The following is a 20,307-nucleotide window of genomic DNA, read 5'->3' on the forward strand; positions in this document are numbered from 1 at the left end:
AAACTTTTTTTTTTTTTTTTTTTTTTTTCATTTCCGCTGACTGTCTTACGAGGAAGACATTCAGACGGATGACGTAGGCGTCGTGTACAAGCCTCTGAGAAATGCAGGAGCAAAGGAAATGGTTTCATTACTTTAGCAAAGGAAAACCAGCGTCCTCTTGGCTTATATCGAAATCCTCGTTTTGTGCTTCTAATTCGTGACCAGCGTTTTGTTTTCTCTCTGCGCTCGCCACCAATCACACAACGCCGACATCCTACGTCATCTGCCAGAATGCGTTCCGCATATGACAGAATAACGGAAGTGAGAGATAAGGGTTTATTACGTTTGAAATATGGATATTTATCTTACAAAAACGCATGGTTTTGGTACAGGAGGCCTTTATTCACACCCCGGAGCCATGTGAGGGACGTTTTATTATGGTTGCGTGCACTTTTTCACGTCTTCTGAACTGTTGACAACCGAATACCTGCTTGCCCCCATTAAAGGGTTTTGAGGGGCCAGGACCAGTTTTAATATAACTCTGATTGGGTTCGTCTGAAAGAAGAAAGTCACATACACCTAGGATGCTTTGAGGGTGAGTAAAACGCAGGCTAATTTTCATTTTTGGGTGAGCTAACCTTTAATCTGTGTACTTGGCCTTTTTGCCACCCTTTTTACTCTAGGGTCAGTGTTCGCTTTGAGTCTGACTTTCATGGCCATTTCATACAGTGTTCACAATGCAGTACCCAACAATCAGTTGAAGTCTCTTACTGGCTGGTCTGTCTCTGCAATGTGAGATCCTCGGCACCAGCTGTGACCTTTCCAAAGCTTATAGAGTTATGCAACTGGAAATGTGATCCTTAAGCGACATGTACAGGGCACATTAATTAATTAATTAAATTAATTAACTCACTCACTCACTCACACACGTAGACCTGAATATTTCACAATTAATTTAGTGCTTATCTAGGACTTGATCTACTGTCCAGCAAAACCGCTTGGGCCAGCTGTGCAAGGTCTTCTGGTTCATTTTTGAAGATCATGGCTTTGTTAAATTAATATGGAGTGGAAGAGAAACTAAATTACATCCCCAAATCTTGTGGTGTCGGTAAAAACAATGTGACCGTTTCCGAAAATGCAATCTTATTTAGACGTGTTAACATGTGATATGAGCCATTTGTAACTGCAGAACATCCATAGTGAACAGCCCATGTCAGGGCTGGCCCAAGCCTTTATGTGGCCATAAGCAAAATTTTACATTGGGTTGATTTATTCTCACACTATAATTGTAACGCATCCATTATCAATTTTATTTGTTGTAGCTGTGTTTCTTACATCATGCCAATGTCTGCCTGGCATGTTTTTACCCTTCTACGTGTTAATTTGCACTTTATCATAACTTATGTTGCATAACTTATATTTATGCATGTATATTTTATTCACATCTCATTTTTATTATCTGTGTGTTGTTGTTGTCTCCGTGTACTGGAAGCTTGTGACACTAACAAATTCCTTGTATGTGCAAACATACTTGGCAATAAAGCTCTTTCTGATTCTGATCATTCAAAGTCTTGCAGTACTAAGTGGCATACTTAATGTGGTGTACTGAAAAGTAGCTAAATAAACCAGCAGACAATGCATTCACAGAACAGAATGTTGTTGTTATTATACATTAAATGCATTGTGGCGGGAGGAGCAAACGACAGACGCAGTGGGTGTAGCGTCAGGCCTCGGAGATTAACAGAAAATCAACAAAATGTCCAAAACCAGGAATAAAGTGTCCAAAGGGGAAATGGTGTAAAAAAAAAAAAATAATAATAATAATAAACGGATCTGGTGTCCTTTTGTTGTGTGGGGAAATGTGAAGGTGGGGCAGTGTTCGAGAAGGAAGGGTCCAGTTAAGGGGCGGAGTCCGGCGGCCGCACGCGCTCCCCTCTTGGTCCGGGCGCGAGGGGAGGCAGTTTCTTCGGAGCGGCTTCGTCCTCCTTGGCCTACGGAGCTCCCAGGGGATTAAAGGGCCTGGCATCCTGGGCCGACAACCGTGGGCCTCATTTATAAAATGTGCGTATGCACCGATTTGATCTTCGAGTGTGCGTACGCTAAAATCCACGGCAACGTTCATATTTATTAAAAACTATGAACCATAAAAATGTTGGAAAAACATTCCAACCGGAGCTACTTCTCTAAGTTTGTCTATGGCGATTCACGCAGGTATGTTACTCCGCAGCGGTGACGACCCGACCAGGCTACAATAGTCCAAATATAAGTACTTACCGGTATTATAAGTGTACCGTAGTGATTCGGAATAAGACAAACGCGGTTTGGAAGATGAATTCATGATGTACTCGCTCATTATATTAATTTTGCAAATTTTGAACAAAAGGTTAGATAGTGCTGCTTTAAGTACAGTCCTGTACCTTTTGTTTTTGTCTGATTTTCAAATTGTTTTGCTTAATAGTAATGTAATGTGCTGATTCACCTTCTAGCTGGTTGGCTTTGTTTATGGCTTATACGTTTTAATGTGGTCTTTGATGTGGAATAGTACTTACCGCTATGTCAGGGTCTGAGCAGGCGTACACACTTCCTTGTGGCAAACCCGGAGTACTGCAGCTTAGGGATGGGCGATACCACTTATTTTGTTTTCGATACGATACCGACCTTTTAAGGCAGTATCGTCGATACCGATTCGATACTTCTGAACTAAACTTTTAAATTATGAAGTGTATTAAATTACTGAGTAAAATGGATAATGATAAGCACTGTTTAAAACTCATTTTTAACATTCAATATGCCTTAATTGTAACTTATTAGGTTATATTTGTTTACACGGTTCAAATGTTTTTTTGTTTACACGATTCAAATCTATAAATACTACAGTTGAACTATGGTCACTTTAGTAAAACCATGGTTAATTTTCATAAGGGACTGCCAGTGACAGGCTGTTGCATGCATAAAATGCAACCTTTTTATTCTATTAACATTACAGAATAGAACATGATCAATTATCTTTCAACGTTCAATTTAAATAACTGTAATTGCACAAACTATGTAGGCTACAATTTCAGTTTGTTTGTGAAATAACTGTCCTTCTGTCCTCCTGATAAGCATTGTTCAGGGCTGCCGTTCCCAAAAGCTTTAATGCTTTGATACTTTTGGGAAAATCAGCCCTGTTTGAATGTACTGTCAGAAGTGAGTGAACGCTTTCTGTGATTAGTTCGGTCTTGCAACATTTGCGTGTTCAGATGAGCAGGAAAATAGTTCTATCCTACACAATTACTTGCTAACAAAGGTTATTCGTCCAATTCAATGCATATTGTACGCATTATTTTTGTTAAATAAACAATCACTGGTAAATAAAACACACCTTAGTATCTATTTTTTGTTTAAGTATCGATACTACTTTCGATACTCGCGTTAGTATCTATATCGATACTTCGGACCGATACGCCCATCCCTACTGCAGCTATTTGAACATCTAATGCCGAGTTCACACTGCACGGTTTTAGCCCGATTTCATTCGCCGACAGGTTTTGCGAAATCGCCGACAAATGCCCGAAATCGGAGGCAAATCGGTGCTCGCTCACGCGAGTGACAATCATGCAGTGTGAATTATCAAAGACTCTATCTGAGGGAATCGCCGACGCCCGTGAAATATTTGGCATGCAAAATATCTGGAGCTGTCGGCGATTCACAATCACGCTGTGTACAATGATTTCTGACTGAACTACATCGGCGATGACCTACAGCCAGTGAGAGACCAAGATACAGGGCAGCGGGAAGTTCAGGGAGGAGTTATAGACCAGAATATCAGTATTGTAATAGATGCATGAACAATTATATCATACAGACAAGCACAAACATTTGCTTGCCCAGCCACAACATCAGCATAAGTTACTGCAAAATTATTTACCTCCAACTCTCTTTGCAGAACACCCAATCCCTGTTCCCTGCATCTCCCTCCTGCATAATCTGTTTTTCTTTTTCTCCTTGTAGCTGGAAATCAGCTCACAGACATTTTGCGGGTTATATATATATTTTATAATTCCAGTCTTGCTCGAGAACTCCGGTCTGACGCATGCGGGTTCTCGCGTTATTTCCTTATCACTTCTTGCGTGTGTTTTGTTGTGAAACGTAGTTTGCGGACCAGACAGAGTTGTCGGCGATTCTTCCTATTGTGAAGTCATGCAGTGTGTAACCTCCTGTCGCCGATCCATCATGCAATGTGAACACAGCAGCGACTGACTGCTACCTAGTCGGTAGTCGTGCAGTGTGAAAACCACGGTGACCCGACGACTTTGAAAATCGTGCAGTGTGAACTCGGCATAAGCTAGAATAATAATAAAAGCGGTGTATGTGCAAGCCCCGAATGGTGTAGGTAGGCTATTCCATGTTTTTTATTATTTTACAAGAGAACTTGCGAAGTCTTGATTTACTACTAATGCGTAAAATAGAAAAGAAAAATAAGAATAGGCCTACTAATGCGTAAAATAGAAAAAAAAAAATAAGAATAGGCCTATGTCGTGTAATAACGGTTTTAATATATTCTATTAAATAACATTAACTGTTTTTATTTATAACATCTGCTGCTTTGCTTCTGTGAAAATGAATAGAGACATCAGCCTTTAAACTTTTGTTTTTGTCATTTACATCTGGAAGAGAGGCGTATGCACGTGTTTTTGCGCGCACGTTCGTCTTCTCTGAATCGCACTTACGCACTTTTGAGAAATTATCTTAAATTTAGGACGGTTTATACGCAACCTTTTATAAATGAGGCCCCTTGTCACGGGTGCAGTTCACATCCGGACCGCGGCTCTGGCGGCGCAGGAGTCCCTCTACGCACCCTTCCTGGACCCACGAGGACACCAGCGTGCATGCACGGGGGAAGAAACCGGTCTCTCGAGGAGAGGCGCGCTCGGCATTTAACAGCGGTGGTGACGGGGCTCTATTCACTTCAGGTGTGCCTCATCACACGCCGCCAGACCTGGATTATTCTGCGCCCCTCCTCTCTCACACACCCACTCCTGTCGGGAGCCTGGTGAAGGGCGGTGTCTATAAGAGGACGGGGCGATGATGATAATTGGGGGGAGGCAGCCGACTCGTCACCGCATCTAAAACAACAACTCTTAATCTATAACTAGCTAATTGAGACATAATATTGGAATAGAGCAAAGACCCCAGAGGTAGGCTAAGGTAAATAATGTTAGCTGTTATCAGCACCAAGAAACCGAAGCTTTAGCTTTTTTTTATTACAAAAATATATACCCAGGAATGTTATTTTTACACAGACAAACTTAAATCAAAAACGACGTAAAATATTGTAATGTATAAAGATGTCAAGGCTACTTACGGGTGTGTAGACAAACATGAACTTCCCTAAAACAAGAAACCCTAATTAACTAGTCAGACAGGCCACCCCTCCCCAGGTTCAATTTGTGTCCCCTCCACCCCGAAAGGGTGTGTTTTAAAAATTTTTTTTTTTTTTTTAAATATATAAACCTTTTCTCTCGCTACGCTTGGGCTGGCACTGAGCCAGTGACGGACGCTCTCAGTGCTCTTCATACATCACAACCAGGGGCGTCGGACAGGGGGTAATTAATGGTGGAACTGAGTAACCGGGGCCCTTGGTGAGGGGGGGCCCATAATGATATACTGATAATCTATAACATTACCATAATAAACCTTTTCTCTCGCTACGCTTGGGCTGGCACTGAGCCAGTGACGGACGCTCTCAGTGCTCTTCATACATCACAACCAGGGGCGTCGGACAGGGGGTAATTAATGGTGGAACTGAGTAACCGGGGCCCTTGGTGAGGGGGGGCCCATAATGATATACTGATAATCTATAACATTACCATATATACACATTTGGTTGGATCCACATCTATGGGTGGAGATTTGTAGGTTTATGGGTGGAGATGGGTGGGTTTAGGGATTAGGGGGTGGAGAAGAGTAGGCTAGGTATATGTCGGGTGGGAGTACGCCCCCTGGACTTGTGTTCTGCAGTGAGGACCATCTCGATCTTTCTGCAGTACCAGTTTTACTTGAGATTTTTTTTTTTTTTTAAGTGATGTGCCATTTACACTAAGTGCAAATAGCTATAGATAGTAGCAGGATATTCTGCTAATTACTTATTGCAAATGGTGTCAATTATCTGCACCTCAGCATTGTAATACATTATAAAACGGTGCAATAACTTGAGTGTAAATTAATTCAAATTATTAAATGGATGCCACCTTATTGGGACAAAAGCCCTCCCTACACCTAACCGTACCCGATACTTTTTCAACTTTGATTATTTCCTTCAATTATATTTTTAAAAAAAATGCTTTTCTGATGTGATTTGATATTTGAAAAGGGACAAAAAATTTCGCCTAAAGGCAGATTTGAACCTGGGTCGATCGCGTCAAAAGAAGAATGGTACACGCTTTACCATCTACGCCACTGAATCTGATGATTAATTACTCTTTTTGTAATGTTGCTGGGTGGAGTTAGTGTAAATAGCCTCTGCCAACAAGGCAGGCTATTTGCACTTAGTGTAAATAGACACTCTGTGTGTTTTTTTTTTTTTCCCCAACTGAAACGGTTGCCCACAGAAAAAAAACTTCCCGCGCCTATGTTTGTCGCACGTATCACAATGTCACATGCCTTTAAAAAAATTCACAAATGTTACTGAGCAATTGACAAGTAACAAGTTCAGAGCGGATTTTCATCGCGCTTTGGACTTTGAACCTTGGTGCCGCGAGCTCGTGCAGCGCTGTCAGAATACAATTCGTGCGTGCGTTTATTTACTAATCGTTTGAGGCAATTTCGCGATTTAAATCATAATACAGTAGCCTAACCACCAGCATCAGCCACCTCTTCATCTCATCGGAGACATGTGATGCAGCACTAAACAGTCTCTCGCTGTCGATGCTTCCTGCTTGTAATGATTTTTGCGTCTTTCTCTGATAGTTTTAAATACTTTCACACTGCCGACATGTTTGCTGCATTAGTACGTGCCTCTATTTGATCGCGATAGTCATTGTTCGGTACATATTATTCGGCCGAACACCGAAAGTTTTTTTTGTTTATTTTTTGTTTATTTTTTGTTTATTTTATTTAATTTTTTTTTGCTATTTTCGGCCGAATTTCGGTTGCCGAAAATTCGGTGCATCCCTAATTATTATGCTACTCTGTGCAGTCGTCACCGGTCTAATAAAACGCATAACATATTAAAGCATCTTTGGTGTTTTCTACAAAACCAGAAATCGAGGGGTTATGACGTCATTGGCAGGCGACACGATGACACTATAGACACGGTCCGTGTCACTGCCAACAAGGCAGGCTATTTGCACTTAGTGTAAATAGACACTCTGTGTGTTTTTTTTTTTTTCCCCAACTGAAACGGTTGCCCACAGAAAAAAAACTTCCCGCGCCTATGTTTGTCGCACGTATCACAATGTCACATGCCTTTAAAAAAATTCACAAATGTTACTGAGCAATTGACAAGTAACAAGTTCAGAGCGGATTTTCATCGCGCTTTGGACTTTGAACCTTGGTGCCGCGAGCTCGTGCAGCGCTGTCAGAATACAATTCGTGCGTGCGTTTATTTACTAATCGTTTGAGGCAATTTCGCGATTTAAATCATAATACAGTAGCCTAACCACCAGCATCAGCCACCTCTTCATCTCATCGGAGACATGTGATGCAGCACTAAACAGTCTCTCGCTGTCGATGCTTCCTGCTTGTAATGATTTTTGCGTCTTTCTCTGATAGTTTTAAATACTTTCACACTGCCGACATGTTTGCTGCATTAGTACGTGCCTCTATTTGATCGCGATAGTCATTGTTCGGTACATATTATTCGGCCGAACACCGAAAGTTTTTTTTGTTTATTTTTTGTTTATTTTTTGTTTATTTTATTTTATTTATTTTTGCTATTTTCGGCCGAATTTCGGTTGCCGAAAATTCGGTGCATCCCTAATTATTATGCTACTCTGTGCGGTCGTCACCGGTCTAATAAAACGCATAACATATTAAAGCATCTTTGGTGTTTTCTACAAAACCAGAAATCGAGGGGTTATGACGTCATTGGCAGGCGACACGATGACACTATAGACACGGTCCGTGTCACTGGTTAAAATTACTTATTTCTCTGGATTTAAACATTCTTCGACACTTGAGATAATGCAAGACACAAGTCAGCAAAATATATAACACCGTTCTAGTGGTTTTTGGATATTTTAATAAAAAAATCATCCTTATTGTGCCTTTTAATATCTTGCTATGTTAGTTTATTTTTGATCCTCTGAAATTAGACTGAAAATAAATAATACAAAAATAATAGTGAAAATAAATCAGTCTTGGGTGTTTGATGGGGTGTGTTGTGAGGGTCCCACCCCCTTGATTGTGTGACCGGGGCCCAACATTTGGTGCAACGCCCCTGATTCAGTGTTTTCAACCACATAAAGTTTATTTTAGGTTTCAGACATTAAAACTTTTTTTTTTTTTTGGTATAATTAACATTGTCCATTCCATTGACATCCCCCCCCCCCCCCCCCAAAAGCAGCCGCTTGGTTTGCTTATGCCTTGGGCCGTCTATGGAACATGTCATGGATGTGTGCTATTGCGTGTTCCACAGCTACATGCTCCTTGCAGAAAAGTGTCTTTGATTGTTTTGAATGTGCACTTGTAGGGTACTTCAAATCTTGAAAGTATATTTAAAAATTATTATATTAAGTGATGAAATAAAAGGCCACTTATGTACTCGCTGTACATTTTCATAAGTTTAACACATTTAAGTATACTTTTAAAAAGTGCACTTAGTTTGAACCGTCAATTTTTTTTTAAAGTATATTTTAAGTCAAGTTTTATCTTTTGGGCTTTCAAGTACACTGAAAAATACTAAAGCAAATTTTTAAAGCGTTTTTTAGCAATATATGATTTTCAATATACTAGATTGCAAATTCACTAAATATATTTAAATGCATGCAAGTTTTAATAGTTAGTGTTTTAAACTTAACACTTTTAACCATATTGCAAACGTGGTAGTAATTATGAAGTAACATAAAATGAACTTAAGTGGGTCAAATGACTTCTGTTCTACTAATTGCATTTTAACAAATTTAAGCAATAATACACTAACTTAATTCTAATGTGCGGTTAGGTGTCCAAAAACTTTGTTTACATGAGAGTGTGTTCTTTTAAAGTGTATTTCAGTAATTCCAGATATTTTGCCATGCCTCTTGCACTTTTTGATTATCGTGAAGATTTAAAAGGTAACTCCACTCGTCAAACAGTCTATCCCTTTTTACCAGGAGCATTATATCTACAGGACTTTCTACCTTTGGCCTGTTTCTCAATCTTAACGGACTTCATGCAAATGTTTTGAAGTTGTTGTACCTTCACCATATCAGTACATCTTATCAGCGCAAAGCAGTATGTACTGTGATCCCGGTTTCCTTTGGCCTATTGATTTAATAGGTAGCTGAAAGTGTTGCAATGGAGGACTTCTTTCATGGAGTCAGTCCTGTGTCTTATCTCTCTTGTGAGCAGCATTGGTGTTATAGGCACCAAAATAGCTCACAATGACAGCTGGAGGCCTACAGAAATTCTTTATCACAGTCTGAATGGCAGAGGGCAGGCCATATGAAGTTCTGGCAAATGGTCTGTGATGCTTTGTTAGTATCATCTAACTCTGTGGTTCTCAAACCTGTCCTGGAGTACCCCCAGCCCTGCACATTTTGTATGTCCCCCTCATCTATCACCCCTGATTCAACTCATCAGCTCATTATTGGAGGTTGCAAGACCTGAAGTGGGTGTGTCAGATATAGAGAGACATACAAAATGTGCAGTGCTGGGGGTACTTCATGGAGAGGTTTGAGAACCACTGATCTAACTGAATTGTACTAAACCATTCTCCAGGGTTTAGCTTTTGTCTCTAGCAAATATTGAAGGGTTCAAAGGTTAGAAAGGACATTTTTCTGTATTGGGTAAAATGTAAAGCTTTTAAATCTTTTGACTGGTAGGTCACAAGTTGACCCAATCACAAGACTCATGAGGACAGGAATTTGTTTTGTGCTTATTCAGAAATGGGGCTTGTGTGCCATCTAGTGGATTTGATGCTGGAACTTACTGTATGTGTTGGTTGCTCTTTTGTGCATTATTGTAAATATGGATTTAAAATTTTTTTTTATTAAATTTGGTTTTATTAAAAGCACTTCGCTCATTATGGAGTTATACAAATACACTAACTAAAAGTTAAGTTCGGATGTTAATGATTTGTGCCCACCAAAGCTGCTTTTTTAAGTTTTAAAATTGTAATGTAAACTTACTCTTCATAACTTTTGTCTTAATGGGTTTCAAAGTGAAATTTTACTCCTGTGTTTTGAGTAATCATTACTCCAGCCTTCAATGTCACATGATCCTTCAGAAATCTGCTTAACCATTGTGCTGCTTAATATTTGTGGAATATTATTTTTTTTTTAACTCAGATTTGGCCGCATTGGGCGCCTGGTGACCCGTGCTGCTTTCCAGTCCAAGAAAGTAGAGATTGTGGCCATCAATGATCCCTTCATTGACCTCAGTTACATGGCAAGTTCCTAATTTTGGTTTCCATCTGAGTGATGGAAGGCTCTATTTCCTGAACTTTTTATGCAACTAAGTTAAAGTTTAGTTTTTTTTTTTTTTTTTTTTAAAGGTAAAAAGGTGTGACCAGAAGAAGCAGCTATTTATTTTTTTAACTTGGGTGTCTTATATGGTCGTGCTGCAGAGATATGCAATCATGGATCATATCCTGTAGGGGGTGTACTAAAGCAACCAGTTGAACTCAAGCATGTTAAATCCTAACATTTGTCACTTCTCTTCAATAAAATCTGAGCATTTCATTAAAATGGTTCCCTTTTTGTGACTGATTCCACCTGTCTGTTTACTAGCAATGCCTCCTGCACCACCAACTGCTTGGCTCCCTTGGCCAAGGTCATCCATGATAACTTTGTCATTATTGAAGGTCTTATGGTAAGTGGAAAAGCAGTTTATCTCGCCAAAAAAGCCTTTTGACCCAAAGTGATTGAAACCTGACATGCTGCGTCAGTTTATTCTGTTCCACTTCTCCTTATTAAGCTCTACACTTGATTCTTATTGACATGCATCAGTTGATACCGCTAGAGATGCACATAAAGCTTTGCTTTTATAATCTTTCTCCGAACATTAACTGTCTCCCTCTTCCCCACTCTCAGAGCACTATTCATGCCATCACAGCCACACAGAAGACTGTGGATGGGCCCTCAGGGAAACTGTGGAGGGATGGCCGCGGTGCCAGTCAGAACATTATCCCAGCCTCCACTGGGGCTGCCAAGGCTGTGGGCAAAGTCATTCCTGAGCTCAATGGGTCCGTAACACGCTTTGAGATGTTTAAAGAGCACGCTTGTTGGATTGCAGTTTTAAAATCCACTTCCATGAAAGTGCTCAGCATGCCGTTTTTAAAGGTCCGAGTTGATTTGAACTGTAGCCTATTGACGTGTTTTCAGGATGCACGGTGATATTTACTCAAAAGTGGAATGGTCTGCTTGGGGAACTTAAGAATTTGTTTCGTTTTTGCTTCCCCTTTCTGCCATCTAAACATACTCTGATGCTTGTTGCTTCTCGTTTCAGCAAGCTTACTGGTATGGCCTTCCGTGTCCCCACCCCCAATGTGTCTGTGGTGGATCTGACTGTCCGTCTTGAGAAACCTGTGAGTTTATTTCCAGACCTGCATAATTAAAGTGGCTTCAGTTGAATGAACGCTTTGATTTTCCTACAACAGGATTGATTCATTCCGTTTACCTCTGGGTGCAACACCATATAAATGACTCTACTTGCCTTTTGGCTTTTCATGTCCCTATTCTGTTAACTGCAGGCCAGTTATGATGAGATCAAGAAAGTGGTCAAGGCTGCAGCTGATGGACCCCTGAAAGGCATTCTGGGGTACACCGAGGACCAGGTATGCACATTCAGTTATGTCAGTGTTGTGACCAGTGTTTTTCAGCAAATTGTTTTATAACTTTCTGCCGTGTGCAGGTGGTATCCACTGACTTCAACGGGGATGTGCGTTCATCTATCTTTGATGCTGGTGCTGGCATTGCCCTCAACAATCACTTTGTCAAGCTGGTCACATGGTAAGATGCTACCTAAAATTGTACATCAGAGTCTGGTATTACTCCAATAACTACATCTGAATAAAAAAAACAAAACAACGTGTAATATTTGCAAAATGATTCGTTATAGTTCACTGCAGACTTTCCCCTCACTAATGTTTGTATAGATTATAGGCCTATATTATACGACTCTCTGAAATGCTTGATTTGAGAGTTCAGTCACAACATTACAAGGTCTGTTCTTTCCTGATAATGACCATCAATGCAGTGTAAGCCACCGCTCACGTCTTGTATCACACTTAAAAAAAAAAAAACAGCGTGTAATATTTGCAAAATGATTCGTTATAGTTCACTGCAGACTTTCCCCTCACTAATGTTTGTATAGATTATAGGCCTATATTATACGACTCTCTGAAATGCTTGATTTGAGAGTTCAGTCACAACATTACAAGGTCTGTTCTTTCCTGATAATGACCATCAATGCAGTGTAAGCCACCGCTCACGTCTTGTATCACACTGCAGACTCCTTTTATACAAATGCAGCCACTTCGTGTTGCTGTAATTTTGCAATAACCAGCTAGATGTATATCTCTTACTTAAATCTATTATAGATCAGTGTTTTTGCAATTTTTTTCAAATCAACATGCTCTTTCCAATGTCACAACTCTGCAACTCCTGTATCATCTAGACTTTGGAGCATCCCACTGAAGGGCACAAACTCTGGTTTTGTACACTCTTTGCTTGTGTAGTTTTGAATGGCACTAATTAATTCTCTTCCTTCCCATAGGTATGACAATGAGTTTGGTTACAGCAACCGTGTATGTGACCTGATGGCATACATGGCCTCCAAAGAGTAAATGTGTCCCCCTTTTTTGTGGTTTTTGATACACGACCCACCGTTCTCCCATCTGGTTGGATTTTTGCACCACTTGCCTTGAAGGAAATTACATTCTTGATTTGAAGACCAATGTTATTTTTATATGAAAATACTCTGTTCTGTTATGTGTGAGGTTTAAAATGGATGTTGACTTCAAAGGCTTTTCTGTCTGCTAACAACCTGTGACGGAATAAAGTCCTCTGTTTGTGAGAAATGGAAAGTATGTTGTCTTAGTGTTTTATCTAGATCTAGTGACTTATTTGGGTCGGCACTCTTTCTAAAATTGGGAATATGATCTTTTAAAGCAAACCAGTGTTTTGATTAGTTTCCTTGGTAATTTATGGCCAATTGTCTAGGTGCCCCAGTTAACTGTGGCTTGTCAAGTCACATTTCTAGTGTAGTGAAGTAGGGTTCTAGTTTGACTAACCAAATATAAAATTTATACACTTAAGTATGTAATGCATAGTTTAAGTGCATATTTTCTATATATAATAGATCAGTGGCTCACACTGAATTTAAACAAGTGCACTTAGTGTGAAATCATGCGGTTTTGGCATAAGCTTGCCTAAATGTTCATGTTTCTACAGTCGCTGCTGTTTAAAGGAGAAAATCATTTGATAAAGTTTACTCCTAGAGGAATTCAAACCAGAAATAGGGAAGTCTACACCACAGCTGTAGTAATAATGGCACTGAGGAACAACATTGGAATTGCTTCCATTTTTTTTTGTTTTTTATTTTTTTAATTTTTTTATTCAGCTGATGAGTGATAAATGACCACCAATCAGAATTCACCTGACTCAAAGAAATCAAGCATGTAAAGTTGTAGGCAACATAAATTCAGCCCGTTCTTAAATGTTATCATTTGTTGGTGTGAAGGATAGTTAGGTTTATAGTTATCGCTCGCAGCTTTACAGTAATGATCAGAAAAGTATTAGGATTCCCATGTTTTTTTGTTTTTTCTCTCCAGGTTCCCATTCATTATGTCCTATATAAACAAACGGTCGCCGTGATTTTGCCAAGTGAGACGTGTTCCTGGATCAACATCTTTTGTTGATTCTGGATCAACATTACTGTCCAAAAATGTAGACTTAACCCAATCCCTACCCCTAAACCTAACCCTACCCATAATTTGTTCCTAAAATCAGTGTGAAATGATAAGGCTGTAGAAGCACCTAACCCTGATCGTAAGCCTAAAACAGATATTTCCTGAAAAGTTATCCCTCAATTCTGATTGGTTGATTGGAATGTTGTTCCAGGATCAACAAGGATGTTTATCCTGGGACATGTTGTACTTGGTGAAATCACGTTCACCATAAACAAACATAGGACCTGGGAGCTAAGAATCATCGTCATTATGTGCTGTGTAAATCTGGGGAACACAGAACCCTGGGAGCATGGGAATGACCCAGAGACAGGGCAGTAATTAAACTGCTAGTGTGCTGCTGTAAATTAGAACATTAACTGAGGTTTATGAATGCATAGTGTGAAACATGAAAATAAACTGGATTCTGTTAACCCCCTATTTAAGTGTGAAAAGCCTAAATTAGTCTACTATAGTTTTTCTCAATTGCTAACACCATAATTGATTCATTTGACCCAATTTTCCAAACAATTCATTCAGTTGTTAAAACGGACACTTTTCAAAACAAACACATTTCACCCGTTTTCACACATGTACCAATTTGATCAATATTTTTTATTTTTGCAAAACTGTACACAAATGCACGGGTTTAACCATGTTCTCATTCAGAAAACACAAGTGCACAGTATAATTTCCTCAAGCATCACAATATAAACTCAAATAGCACACATTTTCCCATGTGTAAACATTAAGTAGCAAAACTGATAACACCAGTCAGAATCTCAGGATAATAAAAACCGGAGCACAGGTGATTATGTGCTTTGGAAAATTAACCCTAGTGCTGGGAGACAGAGGAAGATGAAGATGAGAACGAAGAGCAGGGGAAAAGAAAAATGAAGGGACGGGGTCAAGTGACACTTGTTCCTGATGAAATACAAAGCATTATAGTTGACTGTGTTCAGTACAAGTACAGTACTTCTAGCAGTATTTTACATGAGAGAACTTTCACTATTCTATCTACAGAAAATGCTGTAGCATGTTGTACACCGAACCGCTGAATTAATTTGTAGCCAAGTACTTCTAACATGTACTGTATTTTTTGCAGAACTGACAGTTACAGTTACAGAGATGACTGTCTAGAGGAGGCAGAGAAAGTCTTTTGTCAGAAGACTACGAAACTGCTCTAGTAGGGCAAATAAGATCATTACCAATACTGTAATGCAATTTGGCAGAAGATGCTTGATTGATTGATTGATTGATTTACTGATAAACTAAAACATTATAAACAATCAGTCAATACTTTTTAGCTCACTTACAATATTTTTAAGCTCACTGCAAAGAATGCTAGGAAAGAAAGTTATCATACTATTTAAAATATATGTTTTACTTTAAAAAACAATCTGCAAAAATTACATGCATTGTCCTGAATTTTTTATATTAAAATTTTACATTTAATTTAATTTATAGTGAAATATATCCATGTATCATCATCTCAAGGTACCACCATTGCACTGACTGCTACTTTAGATAGTACATTTTCACATAGCCTGATTCCTAACGTGTATTTTGAAGGGTTATACTAAGTTTGCTTGGCATGCCAGTGTACATTACGAGTTATACAAGCTCTGTTAAAGCCTGTATTAGTCTATGGCAAGGCATGCATCAGTTGCTCTTGTGATTATCCCTCCATATCTTCTGGAGTGTGTGAGTGTCTGTCAAGATCAGAGTATTGTGATTGACAGTCCGAGTATAAGCCATTGATAATGATATTACATAATGTAGAACATAAACTCTGGGTATATTATTGATCGGATTTGACTTTAGAGAGGATTTAAAATTTAACAGGCATTTGGTCAGGGGAAAATACTTTAGATGTGCTCTTGAATCAGTTTTGCTTTATTTTTTATTTAATGCATGTGTTTACTTAAAAATAGATTTTTGTGGAAAATGAAAACAAAAATCCTTTGAAGTCTCGAGCCACTATACTTTTCATGGTATTTGGAGTGCATTCGCAAGGGGCCAAAAGGGTTTCACTTTTATGTAGCTGAAAGAATTCTTTTTTTCCTACAAACCACCAAACCATGCCCTCAGGTGGAGGAAGATTTGTGAAGAAAAAGAAAAGAAAAAACTTGGGCCTCTAACATCTTGGGTCAGAAGATGGAAAGCTATCTGAATAAAAAATCATCATGCCTGGTTTGTGAACTTGTATACACACAAGAAGAAATCGGTTCAGTCTTATAGAAAATAAACTCAGAAAAACCTTAGATCTGCAGAATTTCAGAATATGAAATATGTAGAGTTCTTCTGGATATTTTTGGATTTGCTGTGCTCAGTATTTTGCTACTGCTCTAAACTTTTTCTCCCTATTTGTCTCTCTTAGTCTGTCGCATGCATGGATTTTTGGGGAAACAGGATGTATGTGGTACGGGTTTCAGGGCTTCGTTTTTGGCATTGGGTCTCTCATCACTACCTGCCTTATCTCCCTTGACCGCTGCTTCAAGATCTGTAGCTTTCGATATGGTAATTTTCCCTTTTTATCCACTGAATTTTTGTTTTGTTTTATTTTATTATATATTACTGAGACTTGCAAGTTAGGTAAAATATTGGCCTACCCAATCATTAATTTCCACATCAGGCATTATTGATGGAAGTACAGAATTTGGTTATTCTTGTTGGACAAATAATTAGCACTATCACCAAGGGAAATCACTTTCCCCATAATCTGAAACCCCCTTTCTGAAGTATTTTACCCTTTAACCGCTGTATCTCAAATAAGAGCACATTTCAAAGGAATAATATCATGCTGAAAATTTCTCACAAAATCATTTAACAGGCAGAGAGAGAACAAAGCATGTGCTGAGAAAATTAGATCACTCAAGCCGGTTTGTGATTGGAGATATTAATTGCATTATTTCCATAATTACAATTTGCCTCCCTTCTTAAAAGAATAGTATGTCAATGCACAAGATCAGAGATTATGGTTGTCATTTATGCATATCCAGTGCACAACATAGATTTCTAATTTTGATGGACTGCATATCTTTCTCTCAGCTAACAGAATGGGACAATCGATATAATAATACCCGGCTAGTACATTTCAGTCCTATCCAGCAACTATGGAGCCATCAAGTAAACTTTCAGATGTTTACTAATGTACTTGTTCCTTTGTCTCAGGTCAGTGGATTGAGAGAAAACATGCCTCTCTGTCTGTGGCTCTGGTGTGGATCTATACATTATTCTGGGCCTCACTTCCTGTTTTTGGCTTTGGTAGTTACGGACCGGAACCATTTGGAACCAGCTGCACCATAAACTGGTAATGCACCATAACCATTAGTAACACTTGTAAATGAGTCACCAACCTTTTCCCCAAAGATTAGTTGGTGTTTTCAGTGTGCATTCTCAAGGGACAAATATATAGCGTTCACTTTCAAGCAGCTGAGTGTTACTTTACCCACAAACCACTGGCGCATCCACCCATCACAGAAAATATGTGTTGATGTGTTCATGCATTGTTTCCTGTGGCCACAGGTGGAGAATGAAGTCTTCACTTAATGATAGAGTATATATTTACCTGATCCTGTCACTTTGCTTTGGACTTCCCACGTTCACTATCATCTCTTCATACCTCGCTATCCTCATCAAGGTGAGAAACAGAGAGATTATCACTATTAAGAATGATTCTGAAACACTTGAACCTAAGACATGTCCTGATCATTTTGATTTATTCTGAGGATGATGGTAATGATAATTTGTTATTTAATTGTTTAATCCTAATGTTGACTGAAGAACTATTTAAGGTGAATTGAAGTGTTGCTACACTGTTGTGTGATTTCAGGTGTATTGGTCTGGATGGATATTGGCTTCAATCCCTTTATCCAGTGTCACTCACAACAGCAAAGATCTCCGGCTGACAAAGGTACCGGCTCTGATTGTTCACCCATCATACCTTTGGAAAGGACGCACTTCGCAATCACTTTTAACCAGGGATATCTTAAAGTCTCAGGGCCCATGTAGACCAGATGTCATGGGAAAATGTAATTATTTTATGAGTTTGTGATTTTGTATGAATTTGTATGATTTGATTAGTAGGAAAGCATATATTTTGTAGAAAAAAGGTAAGCATAAAGATCCACCTATAAACCTAACCCTCAATGTGATATACGTGGATTGTACAAAAATGGCATTCTACATTGAGATTCTACAAATTCATATGATTTTGCCACCATTCGACAAAATGTAAAATTGCTATGAGAGTGTATTGATTATTACTGGTCACAAAATTTAAAATAAAAATAAATTAATACATAAATAAATTATACTAAAACAAATTGAACTAAAATATAAATACTAAAATAATATAGAATTAATTACAATAAAATAAAAATGGACACATATTAATTTTTTGATACATGGTATAACTTGACAACCTGCCTGCTTTAAAGTTGCCATGAAATGGAAGTTGTGATCGTCTTTTCTTCCCTATTGTGATGTATATAAAATGAGAAAAAATGTAGGGCGGGACTTGATTTTGTCCACTGGGAATTGATTGGATGGTTAGATCATTGTCGTTTGCTATTGTTACAATTTTAAGTGAGTAACAGGTTGCTGGAGGGGAGAGGTTATTGTCCTGCTCTCGTGCAGGTGCAAGATATGTCGTCGCATAAGGGAAAGGAAAGTTATTTTGATTTAAGATCACAAGAGCACATGAATTAATAATAATAATAATCTTTTTTTAATGATACCAGGCAGTTAGCACCACATTTGAAAGAATGATTAAGTAAAAGCTGACATAAATAATAATAATTGCTTTTACTGGAGACCTTAATGGGCACCATTTATCACAGTGGTGGGACAACGGTTGCAACGGTTCCAAAAATAGCTCTGCTGTTACCTCCAAACTTTTATTCAAATTTCTCCTTTTCATGATTTACATACAATTTCTTATTTCCTTCTTGTATCCCATAGTTCCTAAAATGTTTCATTGCAGATAGCAGCAGTGGTGTGTTCCTCATTTCTGATTGCCTGGACTCCCTATGTGATTGTTTCGCTCTACTCCGCTTTGACTGCCAGAGAGGAGCACACTGGAGAAGACGGAGGAACCGCTCTCACGGCTGGAGTGTCAGCAACAGGGGTCGGCCATGGCGGAGGGTTGTCTGACGTCTTTGGTTTTCCCTTCCTCATTAACTGGACCTCTTCAGAACACTTCGGGGATGCTTTTGGCTCCTGGAGGAATATGACTTCTGATCATTCCCATCATTCAGTAGGGCATCATGGATCAAGTTCAACTGTGGGTTCTGCACATGGAGGAATGAATGGACATCAGTCACATCTTGTGTCCATCCTGAAGCCAGAGGTCTCACTCGTCCCCGCTATTTTTGCCAAGTCACACTGCATGATAAACCCCTTTATCTACCAGATCATGAACCGCGACTTCAGGGAGGACGTCTATGATCTCCTGTGCTTGAGAGGAAAAGATGGAGAGAGGAGGAGAACAAGGAGCACAGACGGCAGTGATTCTGATGGTCAGGATCTATCTATCTATCTATCTATCTGTCTATCTGTCTGTCTGTCTGTACGTACGTACCAGGGGTCTCCAAACTCGTTTCTGGAGTACCACTGTCCTGAGTTTAGCTCCAAACATAATTAAACACACCTGAACCAGCGAATCATGGTCTTATTAGGCATTCTAGAAACTTCCGGTCACCGAATTTGTTGACCCCTGGTCTATACTTATATATTTTCGTTAATTTTATTTCTCTGTCTACATTTCTTCACATTTCTGTTTCTGTCTTTTTATTTTCCACACATCCAGGATATCGTGGAAGCGTCACTCTCTCTTATATTCACAGCTGGAGAAGAAGAAGCACACCTACCAGTCAGTCGTCTGGGGACCGTGTGAAAAAAGATTCCTCACGGAAGAGTAGAGAGAGTAGAGGGAGCCGAGGGAGTAGAGGTCAGAGAGGGTCCTGTCAGGACAGTGCAGCAGTCGGGTGGGCAACCTTGGATACTACAACCTTAGATACGCAGACCAACTTAGAAAGAGAGAGAGGGAAGGAGGTGGAAAGAGAGCTGAAAAATAATTTAGAGAACCCACCTCTAACAGCTTGTTGACAGGTGAGGAGTGACAGCATCAGTAAAGTTCATAATGCAGTTAGTTAGCTCAAAATATCTGTTGTTTTAGTTAATAAGCAGTGTTTCTTTGTTTCCATTAGTGTCATCCAGTGTGTGATTTTACACACTAGGCTATTTTGCACCTA

The 20,307-nt window shown here is 39.2% G+C and overlaps 2 protein-coding genes across 2 annotated transcripts in view; both read left to right on the plus strand.

Moving 5' to 3' along the window:
- The window catches only part of gapdh (glyceraldehyde-3-phosphate dehydrogenase), a 14,617-nt gene extending 1,428 nt beyond the window's left edge, over positions 1-13,189 (plus strand). Inside the window, exons 3-9 of the mRNA XM_016558524.1 lie at positions 10,452-10,560; positions 10,849-10,974; positions 11,196-11,347; positions 11,611-11,689; positions 11,855-11,938; positions 12,016-12,113; positions 12,880-13,189. Of these exons, the coding sequence (XP_016414010.1) occupies positions 10,452-10,560; positions 10,849-10,974; positions 11,196-11,347; positions 11,611-11,689; positions 11,855-11,938; positions 12,016-12,113; positions 12,880-12,949 (718 nt within the window). The 3' untranslated portion in view covers positions 12,950-13,189. The remainder of the gene's footprint in view (positions 1-10,451; positions 10,561-10,848; positions 10,975-11,195; positions 11,348-11,610; positions 11,690-11,854; positions 11,939-12,015; positions 12,114-12,879) is intronic.
- A 2,342-nt stretch (positions 13,190-15,531) lies between these two features.
- Positions 15,532-19,970, plus strand: opn9 (opsin 9). The gene is made up of 7 exons (XM_016558534.1): positions 15,532-15,547; positions 16,431-16,570; positions 17,225-17,363; positions 17,579-17,693; positions 17,886-17,966; positions 19,038-19,572; positions 19,900-19,970. The coding sequence occupies exons 2-7, from the start codon at positions 16,468-16,470 to the stop codon at positions 19,947-19,949; spliced, it is 1,023 nt and encodes a 340-aa protein (XP_016414020.1). The 5' UTR covers positions 15,532-15,547; positions 16,431-16,467; the 3' UTR covers positions 19,950-19,970.
- The last annotated feature ends 337 nt before the right edge of the window (positions 19,971-20,307 follow it).

The sequence above is a fragment of the Sinocyclocheilus rhinocerous genome, unplaced genomic scaffold (assembly GCF_001515625.1).
Source record: "Sinocyclocheilus rhinocerous isolate Xijiao unplaced genomic scaffold, SAMN03320098_v1.1 scaffold498, whole genome shotgun sequence".
NCBI classification, from domain to species: Eukaryota; Metazoa; Chordata; class Actinopteri; order Cypriniformes; family Cyprinidae; genus Sinocyclocheilus; species Sinocyclocheilus rhinocerous.

Coding starts and splice junctions, on each gene's coding strand:
- opn9 (XM_016558534.1), top strand. CDS start 16,468: ATGTGGTACGGGTTTCAGGGCTTCGTTTTTGGCATTGGGTCTCTCATC. Junction 17,694..17,885: donor ACCTCGCTATCCTCATCAAG/GTGAGAAACAGA, acceptor GTGTGATTTCAG/GTGTATTGGTCTGGATGGAT. Junction 19,573..19,899: donor AGACGGCAGTGATTCTGATG/GTCAGGATCTAT, acceptor TTATATTCACAG/CTGGAGAAGAAGAAGCACAC.